The sequence below is a fragment of the Rhipicephalus sanguineus genome, chromosome 5 (assembly GCF_013339695.2).
Source record: "Rhipicephalus sanguineus isolate Rsan-2018 chromosome 5, BIME_Rsan_1.4, whole genome shotgun sequence".
NCBI classification, from domain to species: Eukaryota; Metazoa; Arthropoda; class Arachnida; order Ixodida; family Ixodidae; genus Rhipicephalus; species Rhipicephalus sanguineus.
This window is the reverse complement of record NC_051180.1, coordinates 16,899,206-16,916,431: the sequence shown is the minus strand read 5'-3', so window position 1 is coordinate 16,916,431 and position 17,226 is coordinate 16,899,206. Positions and strand designations below refer to the sequence as shown.

The following is a 17,226-nucleotide window of genomic DNA, read 5'->3' as shown; positions in this document are numbered from 1 at the left end:
CGAGCCCGCTGCTTTCATGTCAGCCGCCGACCACCGTAACCACTTTACCACCGCAGCGGCTAACTTACGTTATTCAAATGAACGGTGCTACAGTCTTATAACCTACGCATGAAAATGGCTGTAAGGATGCATTCAGTGTTTCATGACCTTGTTAATACGACGCCACAGTATAGAACACCGAAAATAAGATCGTTTCTGTAAAAGGTCAAGGTACCGGCACCCATAAAAAATTGGCCGCGTATCTGCGTGCTTCGCTGCAAATGTCGTCTAAAGATGATAGAAGAGGCGCTGCGTGAAATATGGACGCCATCTGGCAATACGTTGGGAAACATGAGTGCTGTGTTGCGGGCTGGTAGTCCCGGCGCAGCGGCAGACGAAGACCGGCGGTGACGAACGCGACCGGCGGGGACGCCAGCTAGCCCGAACACGCGGTTTGGCGCGAAGCGCTGAAGCAGAAGAAACGTCCGCACTCAACGAGTACTCTCCACACACTCTTTTATTTACACGCCGCCTGGGTAAACCAGGAATGCCAGAGCGGCGCCCCATGGCATTCGTACAGTGCAATACAGAACAGAAACCGAAACACAACAGTGAGCTCGTGCAGAGGGCACGGAGGAAGACAAGTTTTAGCGCAGTCGCATTTTCAGCGGAGCTTAAGAAACTGGGGTCTTTAGAATTACGTATGTATGCATTTTCTATTAAAGGAACACACCACCTAATACTTACCTAGTGATGTTGCGCCTCAGATATGCGTAATGTTTGCTTTTTGATCGACAATGTACACAAGTATGAACCTAGTCAGCTGTTCAAGATGGCTGGCCCTTGGGCAAGTGGTTCAACTTTGGCCGAGTGGCTGAATCGAGTGACGTGCCGACCAACAGAAACACAGACAGAAAGACAGACCAAAATTTCTCCGTTTAAGTATCCCAAGAAAGACTATCGTCTTTAATAAAAGATAAAGCCACCATCCCGCAATGCGAACGTGAATGTCCAGCGAAGCTGTAACACCACCCATGCTGATGGGAGGGGGAGGGGTGGGGGGTATGTTTTATTGTTACTTTAGAGTAATGGTAGTAATAATCGCTTTGTGGTCGCTGTGGTAGACCGTGATTGCTTCCGCGACCATTTTCAGCAAGACGAATTTGTATCCTTTCGTCGAGCGTCGTGTTCACGCCGTTCTTCTGGTGTCTTTAATTTCCGTGCGTGGTATTCCCATGGCAGTCTTGGAATGAACTGAATGAGTTGCTAGAGGGGTCTCCCTTTTATATATGAAAGCGGGAAACACATGCGGACAGAAAAGAACGGACCGTGTGACGTCATTCGAAGCCCTCGTGTGAAGTGCAAAGCAGCTGCAACCTATTGCAAATCAGTTTTGCGGAAACCCGCAAGGTGGCGGAAGGGTTAAGAAAGGGAAAATAGACAACCACCCATTTGTAGGCTTTATTTTCTGAGAAATCCGTATGGATTTCCTTGCGGCTTTGTGCTACAAATGGGTGGTTGTCTATTTTCCCTTTCTCAGCTGCAACCTAATCTTCACCAGGAACGCGTCGGAGGGTGTTCGCATTGTTCACAGGCGCCTTATCATCTATGATGCGGTTTTGATGCTTGTTTTGTGGTTTTCTTTGTTGAAACGGATACTGAGCTCTATGCTGTATGCCTGATTGCAAGGAAAGATATGCCGTCTGCCTCCAATTGTTGAAAGGCCCCTAAACCACCCAGAGGTCGAAATTTAGTTGTGGCGTTGCAGTTGTGCACGAGTCTACGGTGAACGTTAGCGGAGTTAGACGCGTTTTCTCGTTTCGCACTTTCCTTCGCTACGCTGCGTTCTTCGGCTCGTCTGTCCACCTATCCGAATGCCCTTCCTCAGCGTCCGAGGTCAAAATGCAAGGAGCGCTCGCATCTGCTAGCAGATAGGGAGCCTATATGACCGGGACGGCCGGTCATGTAGGCTCCCTACTAGCAGAGGAGCACGCGAGCGTCTGTGGTGAATAGTGGGATGTGCCCAATTTCTGTGGCACACACGCGCTATAGCGGTCTTGTGCTGACGCCGGGAAATTTTCAGACCGACGAGAGATATACAGCTTCGCCGTAAGGTCGTCTATAATTTTACTAGGCTTGTGCGAATAGTAAATTTTAGGTCCGAAGCGATGTCGAAGCGAATAGTGATTTGGTCGAATAATGTCGAATCGAATTCGAGTAGTATATATCACATGCTGTAAAGAAAAATGAGCATATTTGTCATGATCAAACTAACCTGCACAAGATATATATATATATATATATATATATATATATATATATATATATATATATATATATATATATATATTTAATTGAAACAAGGCATGTGCAAATGTCATTATTTTTGGTTCAAAGGAAGTAAAAGCAACTTTCAATAGTAGCAGGATTTGACTTTCGGTAGAATGCAAGTGATAACCTGTAAAATACGTTATGTTTTAAAATTTACTATATTTAGAACATACAAGCCAGCATAACAAGCTTTTGAACTTAAAAAAAATGATGAATCGATGTGAGGGTAATATGTTCATTTAATCTTGCAGTGAAGCTTCGCGGCAGTGCGGATTTTTTTTGTAAAGGTGTATTTACGGTAGAGCACTCCTCTACTGCAGTGAAACCACCTCTACAGGAAGGTTACATGCGGACTAATATACACCTGTTTGTTCATTTCGAATACTTCGAAATTTGTAATAATTTAAATTCCAATCGAAGCGAATTCTAATACTCTGATATTCGTTGGAATATTCGAAGTGCTGAAACAGGGTGTCTACCGAGTTGACATTTCTAAATTCCCTGAGATTTCCAGGTTTTCCCTGAGTGTTTTTGCTGAAATTCCCTGTGTGAAACAGAACTTTGTTTTATGTCAAGATGGGTAGAGACCATATCGCTCGGTGATGTCATTCTCTAATACGCATTTTAGAAAATGAAAACGACTTAATTCCATTTGAATAGTACATAGAACAGATAAACCTCAATATAGCGAAGTTGGTAAAAGCGGCAACTCACTTCGTTATATCGAAACTTCGTTAAACTGAAATTCGAACTTTCATGCAAGGCATAGTTACTGAAGGATTAATCCTAAACTGAAAAGGCCACAAGAATGCTTGACTAATATGGCAACATGAAAAAACTTTTATTTTTTTGCGTGAAAAAAAAATCAATTTTGTTGAGCCTGAGATGCAGCAATCACAGTTAGATGCCTTGCCAGTGTGTCACATGTAAAGACGAAACAAATGCGGGTTTAATGCACTGTGGAATTGCGCTTGTTCTGCTGCTGCGGGTTGTTGTCAAATCCTCGCGCGTTGCCCAGAGCAATGCAACGCCTTTGCTATCATGTTGCCCAACCGAACTACTTGCTCTCCACGAACGCACAACATCAAAAACCATCCCACGTTAGAAAAAAAGAGTCAGTTTCACCGCGAGAGCAAAATAGTAAATCCGATAGCAACAAAGAGAAATTTTATATGAATATAGGCTAGCAGCTCGCTCCTTCAGGAAACCCAGCCGCTGCACTAAGAGAAGTGCCCTACCTATGATCTATGGCTCAGGGGCGGATTCAGGTACATAATGGGGGGGGGGGGGGTACAAAGGCTGAAGCCAACGCTCAGCAGTGCATTTTGGTGGGTCACGCATATTTACAACAGCCCATAGGGGATTATGGCGGTGCCTAAGAAGCCTTCGTTGGAAATGTGCATAGGGAAGCAGGAAAGGGTAGAGCAATGAGAGGTAGAGAGCAGGGACAAAATTCTCTTTACCCCTTTTGGACAATGGCAGGCAAAGCAACCTGACAAAGGGGGCAAACTCGACAAGCAAGCCTGACAAAGGAGGTGGACGACAGGCACTGAAGGGAGGGGGCGGGGGCTGGCTTGGGGGGGGGGGGGCGATCGCCGCTATCGCCCCCCCCCCCCGCAGGGACCTGCCACTGCTATGGCTTCAACGGAAGTTTTGCAATTAGAGCACAACACCTACAAAGGTATGAGCCGTATGCTGATCCCCACTAAAGATACCGCGGCGCACGCGACCACGCCCGCTGGTACAAAGTACGCACTTCCTGTCGGACTCACGCAGAATTTCCAGACTACCCAAAATCCCTGAGAATTCCCTGTTTTCCCGGTTTTCCCGGTCGGTAGACACCCTGTGAAATATTCGCACAAGCCTATTTTTTACGATTCATCACTTTTTAGCTCAGCTTTCCATGTTCGTGTTTTTTGAAGGTGCACGTCGCTACGAAGGCGCATGGGAAGAGAGCCGTAGTTACTGCGTACCTTCCCGACACCTTCCTGATTTCGATAACGTGACATTGCTCCCTATTAGAGCGCAGCTCTTAGGCGCCGGTTCTTGCGTTGAGCGTCGTCCGTTCCGAAGCCAGCTGAATTACAGTGGAACTTTCGCCGCCGAAACAGAAAATAAAAATTTACAATAGTTGTAGAAACATTTTTTAAATAAGGAATAAAAAATAAAGCATTTTATGTAACTGCAGTTCGCGCCGTCGAAGCAGAAAATAAAAAGGAATAAAAAAATTACTAATAACAAAAAATGAAAATAACGAAAGTCAAAAGAAATATTTAAAAATAATAAAAACTGAAACTAAAGAGTATGGTCTGTAACTAACACGTACAGTGCTCACGGATTGAAACGCGAAAATTCAGGGCTAAGTAATGCGCGCACTCGCGTTTCCAGCGTCTACAGTTCTTGTCATATCGGCGTAGTTTTGACTGAAGCTCATCAGAGGCAACAGATTTCCAGCGAGTATCCCGAGCAACTGCTCACAGCAGTCGTTATACTGAGAAAAATGTCGCGTTTCAATCTGTGAGTACTGTACATACATGCCTCTCTGAAATTCTCTGCTTACATATCGCTAAACGAAAACACGTGTGCAGTTGCGCTCACATTTCACATTAGGGAGTATCGTTCGCCGGTAATTTTCATTTTTTTTTTGCCGTACTTACTGCACAAGCCATTGTGAATCGGAGTGATCCCGTATCTCCGACACGATCCTCCACAGCAAGTGCCTTCCGGGCAGTCGGAGCAGGGTGTCCCAACTTTGTAAACTTCTTCGCCTCGCACATTTCCACTGCAAACAAAGCCGAAAAAGATATTTAGCCGTCGACAATCGTGAGCGCTGAAGGTGACAGTGTCTTTCTGAATACGGGTGGGGTGCCATTCTGTATTCCGGTTCAACTTGTCTCCTAATACTTTTACTCGCAGATGACAATAGAAACTTTGTCTTCAGCCAGCGGCTAGATATACTTGAACGAAACTCTGTGCTTTTAAAATATATGTATAGAAAAATTTCTTCAATATAGCAAAAACTTAATCCGAAAGTTTTGCCGGCGGTTTCAATGAATTTCTATTTTTCTGAAGCAGTCGTTACCCGAGCTTCTTCATTAGCCGATCACGACATACCTGGATAAATTTTAATTAAAATTAAAAAACGCCTGTCCCTGCTTTATTGTAATTGACTTCACTTGCCGTATTGGCTTAGCGACTACCGTGTTGCGCTGTTATGCACGAGGACGTAGGTTCGATTCCCAGTCACATCGGCGGCTTTTAGATGTGAGAAAAATGCAAAAAAAAGAAACAAACACCTGTGTATCAAGGAGAGGCGGTTACGTTAAGTAAACTCAGATGGTCAAAAATTAATCCGGAAACCCCCACAACGGCATGCCTCACAATCGCATCGTGCTCTCCCGACACAAAACCCCGGAATATAAAGTTTAATTCATGTTGTCGGTATAGTGCTTGCATGAGTAGACAAAAATTTTAATTCATTTTGAGAAGTGGTAAAAAGAGGAGGACGACGTTCACCCAAATTGCGACCTGCTTGTTGGGTTAGCCTCTCGCAATCATCGTGCACCATCTCCCACAAGTAAACGCATCTCACCGTGACAATCTACATGAAAAGCCTTGCAAAATATATTAATCATGGTGTCTTACACCACGTGGCACTGAATATAAGCACATGCTTTACATTAAGGTATCCTTACCCAGGGCCGTAGGCACAGGTGTAAAGCTTCTCAAAACGAAGAGCCGAACCCGAAGGGTACTTGACGTAGCCACATCCAACCTTCCAAGTTGTCGCCCAAGCCAGCTGTATCAGCCAAGACCACAAAGCCAGACATTAGATGAAGTTCCGACTAGCAAACCCAGCTCATTTTTAACGCTTCTGATTATTGCAAAGTGTACTGTGCGTACGGCATCGGCTTCACTGTCAGGCTGTTGCCTGTTAATGTGACCTGTCGATTTCATAGTAATGATCGGTTACTTGGCAGCGATGAGGTTAGGGTTTAGCCATTTAAGCTTATCATTTAAACAAGTCGAACATTAAATAAAGACAAAACAAATACTTAAACAAAATCCTCGTTTAACTGATGCCGATAAAGTTGATCTTATTTCTTCCTTTTTTTTTTCAATTACGCAAGGACAAAACCCTTTGTGGTGGCTTCTTCGTGACATATTTAGGTGCCTGCAGGGGGAACAAACGAATAATTCATTCAATAAATGAAAGGTGAATAAGTGTGCACCATAATCTTATAAGCGTGTTCTCATCATTACGACGCGTTATTCTCGACCAACAAGTAATCTTACAAAAATCCGGTATCACTGAAAATGGCAAAGAATGTCTTAGCGATCATCAACTTGTTGCGCATTGCAAATGTTTCTTCAATTAAGTCAGGGCTGTCCTCTCACCTGGGTGAAACTTTCGACTCCACGCATTGTCCTCAATGGCGTATTTGAACTCGTGGTGGGAATCCTGAGTGACTCCTTGTACATGTATCCTATGCAACCTTCCCAGTCAGCCGTGTTGTTTTCAGAATCGGTGCGTATTAAGCAACCGGTGCGGCCGACGTGTGGGAATTTCTCTGAATTAGTGCGAAAGAAAAGAGAAACGGAATATGAAGTTTGTAGTTAATCTTGAAGCTTTCGGCGATGAAACAGGCTGGATGTTTCACTTCAAATGCATCATAGCTTCTTCAGCCTATGCACCCGCCGCAGATTACATTTAAGGTAGGGCGCGCGTGCTGCGTAAGCGCTTACTTGCCGCCCTAAGGTGCGTTTCTTCACATTGTCGCGTGCATTATTTCACAAATAAGCTGCACGTGAGGTTCCTTAAAATAGAAGATCATTTTTGGAGCACTGATAAGCCTCCCCTCTGAAGGGGCCCTGCAACACTTTCCGAACATAGCCAGAAAAAGTTGCATATCTGTAGTAAGGACTCCTGTCAACATGTGAGCCAGATATTATTACACTGCATGCGTCAGAAAAAATTTCAATTTCGCGTCCAAAACAGCAAAAGTCAGCCTGGGGTGCTATGCAGGATGGCCCGAGCTTCTCGGGCACACGAGTTTGCTCCGAGCCCGCCCTACGGCGGTCATGATAGGAAGACAGTGCGGAGCGCGCGATAGCAGCGTTGATAAAAACGGCTATAAGAACGAGCGTGGCTTCACAAACGCATGTGCGGCATTTGCGGCGGTTTTCAAAGGAACACCGCGTGCGAAAACGCGTCAACGCCGCCACTCAGTCATCATTTCAACAGTGCAGCGACGTCAGCGCGTTTGTCACGCTATCTTTTTGCCAACTGAACATGGCGCCTCCCATAGGCGTGTTCATGGGCGTTTGTCGCCTTTCGGGCGAGTTCTTTCGTTCAACCTGCAGCATGGAAATTTCCACTCTCGAAGGCAACAAGGGCGCACACGCAGCACTCTCGTGCAGCTTGTTTCGCTTCTCTCGAATATTACAGAGAAATAAATATACAGGTTACTGCAACTTACATTACACGACTGCAAATTTTTCTGCAGTAACGAATCGGTAGAAGCAATTCATCCACAAAAAAAAATAAACAGTTGCGTTTCTCGCCGCCGATGCCACCAGGGGCGTTTGCTTCATAGCTTTGATAAAGGCTTTGAGTGGTACGTCGTGAGCGCGGTGAAATTGAATGCGAGACATCGTAGCCACGTGATTATGTAACCTTTAGTTCTTCATGCGTGTGTGCATAGTCTGTGCAAATACGCTCATAGAGGAATCGTGCCGCTCGCTGACGTTGTGGCGTGAGCACTGCTCCTCGGCAAGTGCAAACGTGGTGGGCGGACCCGATATTCGCCGCGGGCGTCTGTCAGTCAAACTGATTGACACGTGAACTCGGGCACAAACTCGTTGATTCTGAAAAGGTCCCAGTTCAACTCGTGACTGTCATCGTGCCGGTGTGCCTGTCAAGCAGTTCATGCGGTGGACGCTAAGCAGAGCTTCTTTGCATACGAAATAATTTGATCAGCTTGCACTGCTCGTGCAAGGCTGGAGCCATCGTACAGGAGCTTGTGATCACCTAGCTTCCTTGAGCTTTTTACGTGGCTTGTCTACTCAGTCTGCTTCGGAGTGAAGACCACGTCCGTTCGGTCTCAGTTTTGATGGTAATAATTAGCTAGGCCTTAATTAAAATAGTATAGTTCTGTCTTAATTGGCAGTGTTCTAATCAACACGTCAATAATTACTCAGGTTTAATTGACAAGGATTTCATTAGTATGATGCTAATTAGCATAATCCTAATTAGCGCGATCGTAGTTAGCATGGTTTCGGTGAGTAAAGTCATACTTAGCTCGGTTTTAGTTAGCGCACCACTAATTAGCGTCGCGTTAATTAACATGGTGCTAATTAGCTCGGTCATAACTAACATGATATTGAATAGTCATGTCTTCATTGTTAATGTCTTAATTACCGCGACAATAATTACCCAGGTTTAATTCGCAAGGTCCTGAACATAACGGTGGTAATTAGCATAATCCTAATTAGCACTATCCTCATTAACACGATCTGTGTAAGGCCTTTATTATCTTGGTTTTATTTACACACTTCTAATTAGCGTTATGTTAATTAGTACTACCTTAATTCGTTAGTTCTTACCTTTACACGGCTTCATTCGCATGATCTTAGCAAGGCGTGGCCTAATTAGCTCGGCCTTAACATGATTTGGTTTAATCAGCTTCGTCATAGCACGTCCTGACTTAGCCGGGTATACCGCCCAGCCAGTTAGCCAATCAGCCTAGCGCACGTGCTCGGGGAGTGAGCAGACAATGAAGAAGAGGAGGAAGAGGGCGCTTGCCAGCCGAGCAACGCGCTAGAATAAACAGGCCACAATGGTGATTATACACGTGGCCTCGACGATTAGCTCCAGCCGCGGTTTGTAAGGCGCTCGGTCGGAACTAATCTTAGAGGCCACGGTGCAGATTATTATAAAGGATACTTAGTGCAGACATTAAACGCTTGGAAATGAATTCAAACGGCCCGCGCACACATAAAAATATAGTTAGTAGAACTTTCTGCCACTTTTCGTGCACGGGTGCACTTGTACACTCAGTGGAACGACAAAAAAATGAAAGAAGGTGCCTCTAGTTCGAAGACACCACCCAACCTTCTCGACCGCCCTAGGAGTGACGCCGCGTTCCATCGTAACCAATGGAACGGAGCGCGCGCTGAGGGATGGATTTCTCTACAAAAGGGGGTGTCACCAGAGCTCGGAAAGATCCCGAGTTTCGCCAAACTCGGGCCATCCTGCATAGCACCCCTGCTCTCCATCGCAATGTCGTCAGCAGCTACGCAGCAAGCGGGCCTGACAGCCATTCGCTGATTTCATGAAAGGCGCGCCGGCAGACTATCTCGGAGGCCACGTGCAGTGTCGTGTGGGCACCGTGGCCTCCAAGGGGTGCCGCCCCGTGCCGCGCATATCTGCCATGACGAGTGGCGACGTAACCTTTAGGCAGCGCATCGCCCCTTTGCACTTCTCCTTCCTCTCTATCCCGTGTAGCTTCGAGCGAATTCGTGGCGACAGAAAGGAGGCAGAAAGTGCGTGGCTTGTGTGATAACTCCGCTTATACTTGAAGGACGCGACAAATTTTCGCTGCAGGAGATTTGTGAGGCAACAGAGTTCCGTAGTGAGGTCCTTCTATGATAACTTCGATAGCTGTTGCAGGGCCCCTTTAACGCGCACTTCATGAAGAGGAGTATGAGAGGAGAGAAAGTGACCGAGGAAGTCTGGGGAAAGAAATGATCGAGCTATACAGTTTCTCTTGTGACAAGTAAGCTGGTAAAAGTGCCCAAGAAAATATCATTTTTAAATATAGAGACGAACTATAGGTGCTAATCTGAGACAGGTACATGTGCAACGTCTAATGTAACGGCCTGATTGAGCAGTTATGACTGGGTGTAACTTACCGATTCTCATGCACGACGAGCAGGACGGCTGGTTACTGCAAAGATTGGCATGGGCCTGCGCCACCCTTGCCAGATCGTCGTCCCATTCCTGCAAGACACAACAGTCTTAGAGCAAATTCTAAATGATATGACACCTATACGTAAAATCAACTGCTATTAATTTGGGCGCGACAAGCTTACACGATTGTTTCAATGAGTCATCATCATCGTCAGCATATCTAATATCCCCTGCCCAGGACGGAGGCCTCGCCCAGTGATCTCCAGCTGACTCTGTGCTGAGCGAGCTGACTGAATTTCATGCCTGTAAATTTCTCATTTTCAGCGCTCCATGTAGCCCCTTAGCGTCCACGGCAGCGCTTCCCGTCTCTGCGCATCCACGCCGTCGCTCTAGATTGATTGATTGATTGATTGATTGATTGATTGATTGATTGATTGATTGATTGATTGATTGATTGATTGATTGATTGATTGATTGATTGATTGAAGCAACTTTATTGTCTCTCCAGATGACCCTCGGTTATCCGTCCTTGTCATGACGTGACCTGCCTAGGTAGATTTTTTCCTTTTAATATCTACTAGGCTATCGGCTAAACCTGTTTGTTCTCTGATCAACTCTGCTTTCTTCCTACCTCTTGAGTTATGCATGTGATGAATACTGTTGTGTAAACGGATAGAAAATTAAATTCAGCTCATCCGAAAGCTAGCACATTGGCTGCATATCAAGTTACGGCGGACTGATCACACCGAGAACTGTACTTTTCCGGTGCTTTCAGTAGCCAGAAACACTTCGCTATCCATGTAACTAATAACTTTGTTATATTGCCGCTTGATTAAAGGATCTTTACCAGCGAAAGTTTGTCGGTCTCGCTATAGTGTACAGAAAAAGGTGGCAGTCGCTCTTTTTTAACTGCAACGATAGGGATAAGTTGAATTCTAGTGATCTTGATGTCACGAAAACGTAGCTAGACAAGGAGCACTAGGCAATAGAGAGAGAGAGAGGAAAGAACTAATATAACTCATGCATGGTGCACTTTTTTTTTGCTTTCTTGCTTCGTTTTTCACTAAGATAGCAATAATTATAGTATATTCAACTGACTCCGCTACAAGGAGAGTTCTCGAAATAACTGGCCTAAATGCCACAATATACATATATATCTTCAAAATTTTTTTTCGGGTGTATGTGGTAAGTGCCGCCAAACAGGCAAATGCAACCGACGAATTCGATGAACATATCCAAAACAACCGTTATATTCATACTCGGCGCTGTGACATGTGCAAAAATAAATGAGGTGTGTATACCACATAGATGTTAATTGATCAAGGGCTCGTTTTTCTTTGTTAGACACAACCTAATGTTGCCTTCACTAGGTTGTGTCTAAAATAGTGGTTACCAATTTCACGCCACTTCGTGACGTGACGCGACGTGATGCTCTTGAGGCGTGCATAAACACACCGACACTCCCCACAGTTTACGCTATACACATAAGAGCGTAGGGCGGGTTTCCCCCTATGCGCGGACCCCGTAAGCTGGCTTCCCAGATAACCTTCCTGTTTGACAGGTTTGCCTGAGTTGCAGCAAAACCATGCGAGAAAGCCTCACTCACATCGCTACTACACGCAGAGTCTGCAACTCTGGAGGAGTGGCTCCTCCGCATGCATAATTGACGCGCGGCTCTGCCAGTTCAGTTATACATGATGTTTGTCGAACTGGTTTACGAGCAGGACAGCGTTATATATAGGCGTGAATGCTGTTTATTATTATTATTATTATTATTATTATTATTATTATTATTATTATTATTATTATTATTATTATTATTATTATTATTATTATTATTATTATGCCCACTGCGGGCCTTCGTCCCGCAGTGGGCATAAGATGGGCTGACGATTACGATGACGATGATGAGTTATTAAATCGACAGATATTATCACAGAGTAAGTGTAAGTGTATGGTCGAAGCATTACCCACACAAGTTAATCTAGAAGCTAAATATCAGCCAACTCTCACCATTTCCAATATGTTGGAGCATACGGAAAGCTCGAGCCGTAAATGGCCAAACCTCTTCTTTGTATAAAGTGACTAGTGGGGTCCCTCAAGGGTCGGTATTAGGCACACTCCTATTTTTAATTTACGTTAATGATGTTTCTTTTGCCATTCGTAATTCTTCTTTCCTCTTGTATGCCGATGACATCAAGATTTTAAAGGAAATTCATTCAGTTAACGACTGTCGCTTGCTGCAGTCAGACTTGCGCTCTTTTTCCGAATGGTGCAACGGTAATAACCTTTCTCTGAATACCTCGAAGACAAAATTCATGTCTATCACTCGCAAAACATCTAGCGTGTCATTTCAATACTCTGTCAATTCTGTGTCGTTATGCAAGGTTTATGAAATCAGTGATCTTGGTGTGGTTGTTGACAGCGCGTTAAACTTTTTTTCTCACGTTAAGCGTGCTGCTATGCGGGGCCTTCGTTCTCTCGGATGTGTTTGTAGAATATCTCGAGAATTCAGGTCTCCCATGGCCCTACACAAATTTTACACGGCAATATGTCTTCCGCAACTTGAGCATGCGTCCGTGATATGGAATGGCATTGCTCAATCCAGCGGTAACACCATTGAACGAGTCCAGAAAAAATTCCTCAGCATATATCACCATCGCTTTGCTAAAAATGACTCTGGATCTCGTTCAAATACTGCTGAATTATTATCACTGCCATCACTTCACTGCCGACGAAATCGCTCTGATCTCTTATTTTTTTACAAGCTAGTCCACGGTGTCATATCCTGCCCTGTACTTCTCAATTGTGTAAATTTTCGAATTCCGCGTAAGTTAACCAGAGAGAACAGACCGTTTCATGTACCCGCCTGCTTCTTCCAACACTCTACCGTTCACAGAATACAAAGTCTCCATAATGTTAATTTTCTTGATCTTGACGTTTTTCATAGCCCACAATCATTGTTTTTATCCGATCTTTGCACTGTTTTGACATAGTGTGGCACAATGTACAAAGTCTTCCCTTCTCAGTCTTTCCACATAGTTGTATATATGCAATCTAATTTTTTATTCCCCGTCGATATTTCTCGTGTTGTCTAATTTTACTCCTCCCCTTTTGTGTTCATTTCTCTTTGTCTACGTGTTTTTGCTCTTTTTATTTCTGAAAACTGTCTGTATTGTATTGTTTATTTTTATTGTTTTTTTTTTGCGTGCGCCAGCTCATTGACCTTACGGTTGTTCGTGGGCACGTTAAATAAATGATTGATTGATTGATAATAATAATAATAATAATAATAATAATAATAATAATAATAATAATAATAATAATAATAATAATAATAATAATAATAATAATAATAATAACAATAACAATAATAATAATAATAATCATAATAATAATAATAATAATAATAATAATAATAATAATATTATTATTATTATTATTATTATTATTATTATTATTATTATTATTATTATTATTATTATTATTATTATTATTATTATGTTTGCATCATTCGCGTCTCCTTTTGTACGCTGACAATATCCGAATTTACTATGAAAGAGGCCTTCGTCCCGCAGTGGGCATAACATGGGCTGACGATTACGATGACGATGATGAGTTATTAAATCGACAGATATTATCACAGAGTAAGTGTATGGTCGAAGCATGACCCACACAAGTTAATCTAGAAGCTAGATATCAGCCAACTCTCACCATTTCCAACATGTTGGAAGCATGCGGAAAGCTCGAGTTGTTTCCAGTAGCGATTTGACTCCGGTATCTGTTGTGGGCGGCAAGGATGATGTCCTTGTCGGCGCCCTCGACTCCAGAGGCGACAGGCTGGCATGCGCTTTCGGGCTGTCGGCACAGTATGTGATCCTCGTTGTAGCGCCTGTAGATGTCCTCACAGACGCCGCCGCTGCTTTGCCCTCTGCTATCCACTATGCGGGCCACGGCCACTGGCACACTCAGCGTGAAAAAAACGGCTAGTGCCACTTCTGTGACTCGCAAATGCGCCGGATTACACCTGTTGAGCTTCATCGTTGTGCCTGTACCACGTGGCAGAAGAGAAATAAAAAAAATTAGTGGAATCCCGGGTTTCACGTGCCAAGACCTCTTTATGATTGTGAGCCACACTATAGTGGTGCATCGGATTATTTTCAACACCCGAACTTTTCTTTAACATTCGCATAACTTTAAGGGTGAAAAGAGAGATAGAATTGAAGAGAGAGAAACAATCGAACGCACGAATATTGTCACGTGGTCGTGACGTTGACGAAGGCAGCAGTGAGCATGTCAGAGATGAAATTCTTTATTTGGCCGAACTTGTGGCCGGGAAACTGAAAAGCAATACACTGATAGCGGCAAACAGAGCGTCGACCGTCTATCAACTGACAAGCGGTGAAGCGCGTCGGCATTTATACATGTGCCGTCGAATATTCCAGCGTTATCGCTGGTTGTCGCGCAAGTTCTAGAATAAGCTCGAGTGTTCGCGTCTTGCGCGCAATCTTAACAAAACTATCTACAATAATCGCGAAGCATCTCGAACAATGAGGCGCGGTTTGCGCTGAGCGTTGCTGACAGTCTTTGTGGGCGAAAACCGAGTACAGCAAAAGTAATAGTAAGAACCGCACGTGGCAATATCAATGTACAAGAGGCCACAGATACCTATCGACTGTACTGGCAACGCATTCTTTGCCTTCTGCGCTACTGATGCTTTCAGCCATAGTCCAAAGATATTGCCTTCTGAGAACGATCTCGAGTCCAGTCGCTTTAGTATCATTTGGAGCAGGTAGCACAGGGTGTCACAGCGACCCCTTTCTCCCAGTGCAGGGTAGCAAACGGGTCGTGCATCTGGTTAATCTCCGTGCTTTTCTTTGCTTCAATCTCAAAACATAAGGCTTTTTTTTGTTTGCCGCCATCGAAATGCGGCCGCTATGGCAGGGGATCGAAACCGCGCAGTTCTCCAAGGCACAATGATCAAGCGATTCATTGTCCTTGTGATCTGCCCAGCTTTGCAGCGCAACACGTTGGCCGCTAAGTTACCAAGGTGGTTAAAAAAATCCAGGTCGCTCCCGTTTTCGCCTTGTTTAGCAGAGAAGAAATTGTGGCGCTCAGATTCTTAGTCATTGTTTTCCTTTAGTTCAGTTACTGACATCTGTCATCCTGTTCTTCCTTTACTCTCTCCTTCTTAACTTTCCATTTTTTAAATTTCTGCTTTCTTTTTTTTTCTTTCTTTTTCTGCTTTCTGAAGGTGAACCTTGTGTCCCTTACGGTTGCAGTTGCCAGTGTTCCTGCTCCTTGCTTTTTTTATCTACTGCAATTATACGCAAATCTTTAAACCAAACATTAGAACAATAAATCAATCGATCACTAGGCCAATCAATCGCTTACTAATTGCACCTAGGAACAACTCTTAGTGGTGCGTTCTTGTGCATGGATATATAAAGTTATAGAACAGTTTAGCGTAATGTGAAAAAATAAACACAGTAACAGAACAGACGAAATATCAGGGAGGAGAGTTAACAAATAATCAAACGTAAGGGAATTTTACAAACAAAAGGAAAAGTTTCTTGAACGATGTGGTACGGTTGCTAAAATACAACAGTATAAAGTGTGGAATAAAAGAATGACAACAATTTATCGATGTCGTGCAGAAAAGAAAACATAAAAACACATGTTTTAATGTATTGTGCTTATTCCTTCGCTCATCGACAATAGCAATGTGAAGATTGTTGTTGAGACGGGCCATGTCCGTATTCTTCGTTTCTGATGTATTTCTTTCCCGTATTTTTTCTGATGTATTTCTTTCGCGTATTTCTCTTTTTTTTTCGTTACATGCAGCAGAGCGTTACGGCCTTAAAGATATCCAGAAATATCTCGACTACATCGGAGGCTTCTGGATTAAAAAATTAAAAAATACTGCTTTTAGTGCGTGATTCATAATACGGTGTTTAGCTGTTGAAGAAATTTGAAGGACGAACGAAGGCGCCAACACGCTCTAAGTGAAATGTATATAACGTGGACTCGTTTCATCCATGTCAGAAACTCCTTCATATATCACACGGATATTTATCTTGTGTTTTATTGTTCTATATTATGAGTCGCGGATAAAAATATGATAGTGTGCTTATCTATACTGCAAAAGTATCCACGTAGTTTAAACAAAATAATCAGTTCCTCTGTAATAAATTCTCGCGCTCATTTCTTTTAAGCACACTTTGTAAGGCTTCCAAGCACTCGGTTTCATGACGGTTGTTTTTTCAGTAAGTCTTCAAGGTTATGACCTTGTGTGGTGCCTAGCAATGCAGCTTACGTCGCACAGTGAGCAGAAATGCATTTTCGCCGCACTTACCTTATTATTCTGTTCTCGGCGCCCCGACGTTGCAGCGAGTGCCTCGACAGCAGCCTGCTTTGCTGACTTATGGACCCAGCGTCGTGTTTCTCTCTGTGGAGCAATCCTCGCAGAAGATTCAACGAGGAAGGAACCTAACACCTCTCTAGTAAGGAGAGTAGGGGGTCAGCACTGATTAGAGACGCCGAAACCGGTGTCAGTGATTACGCAGCTGTTCGCCATGGTAGCCGCCGGAGCCTTTGATAAACACGAGAGGAAACTGCCGAGGATTCGAAAAGATAAGGCTGTATATTTAGCATGAGTAAGCGCAGATATGAAACTATGGAAAAATGACATAGGCCGGTCTAAGTGAAAGAAAATGTCGCCATTGTAACCACCTTCGGTGTTGTTACTAGCTTTGCCAACGTGTTTGGTAACCCACCGACACTGACCCCGCGCGCGTTCGAGGGGGTTCAGTGTCGTGTGCGTCACACACACACACACACACACACACACACACACACACACACACACACACACACACACACACACACACACACACACACACACACACACACACACACACACACACACACACACACACACACACACACACACACACACACACACACACACACACACACGCTACGTGGTTTGAGCGTTACATATA

General features: G+C 44.0%; 1 protein-coding gene across 5 annotated transcripts in view; it reads right to left on the bottom strand.

Moving 5' to 3' along the window:
- LOC119393290 (CRISP/Allergen/PR-1) overlaps positions 1 to 16,704 on the bottom strand; it is a 43,194-nt gene extending 26,490 nt beyond the window's left edge. Inside the window, exons 1-6 of one of the 5 annotated variants that reach the window (XM_049416190.1) lie at positions 16,578 to 16,702; positions 13,937 to 14,271; positions 10,225 to 10,312; positions 6,709 to 6,881; positions 6,006 to 6,109; positions 4,968 to 5,092 (exon numbers count right to left, since the gene is read on the bottom strand). In XM_049416190.1, coding sequence (XP_049272147.1) covers positions 4,968 to 5,092; positions 6,006 to 6,109; positions 6,709 to 6,881; positions 10,225 to 10,312; positions 13,937 to 14,263 — 817 coding nt within the window. In that variant the 5' untranslated portion in view covers positions 14,264 to 14,271; positions 16,578 to 16,702. Of the gene's footprint in view, positions 1 to 4,967; positions 5,093 to 6,005; positions 6,110 to 6,708; positions 6,882 to 10,224; positions 10,313 to 13,936; positions 14,272 to 16,577 lie in introns of all 5 variants that reach the window. The other 4 variants (XM_037660223.2, XM_049416192.1, XM_049416191.1 and 1 more) reach the window with 4 other exon arrangements.
- Between the last annotated feature and the right edge of the window lie 522 nt (positions 16,705 to 17,226).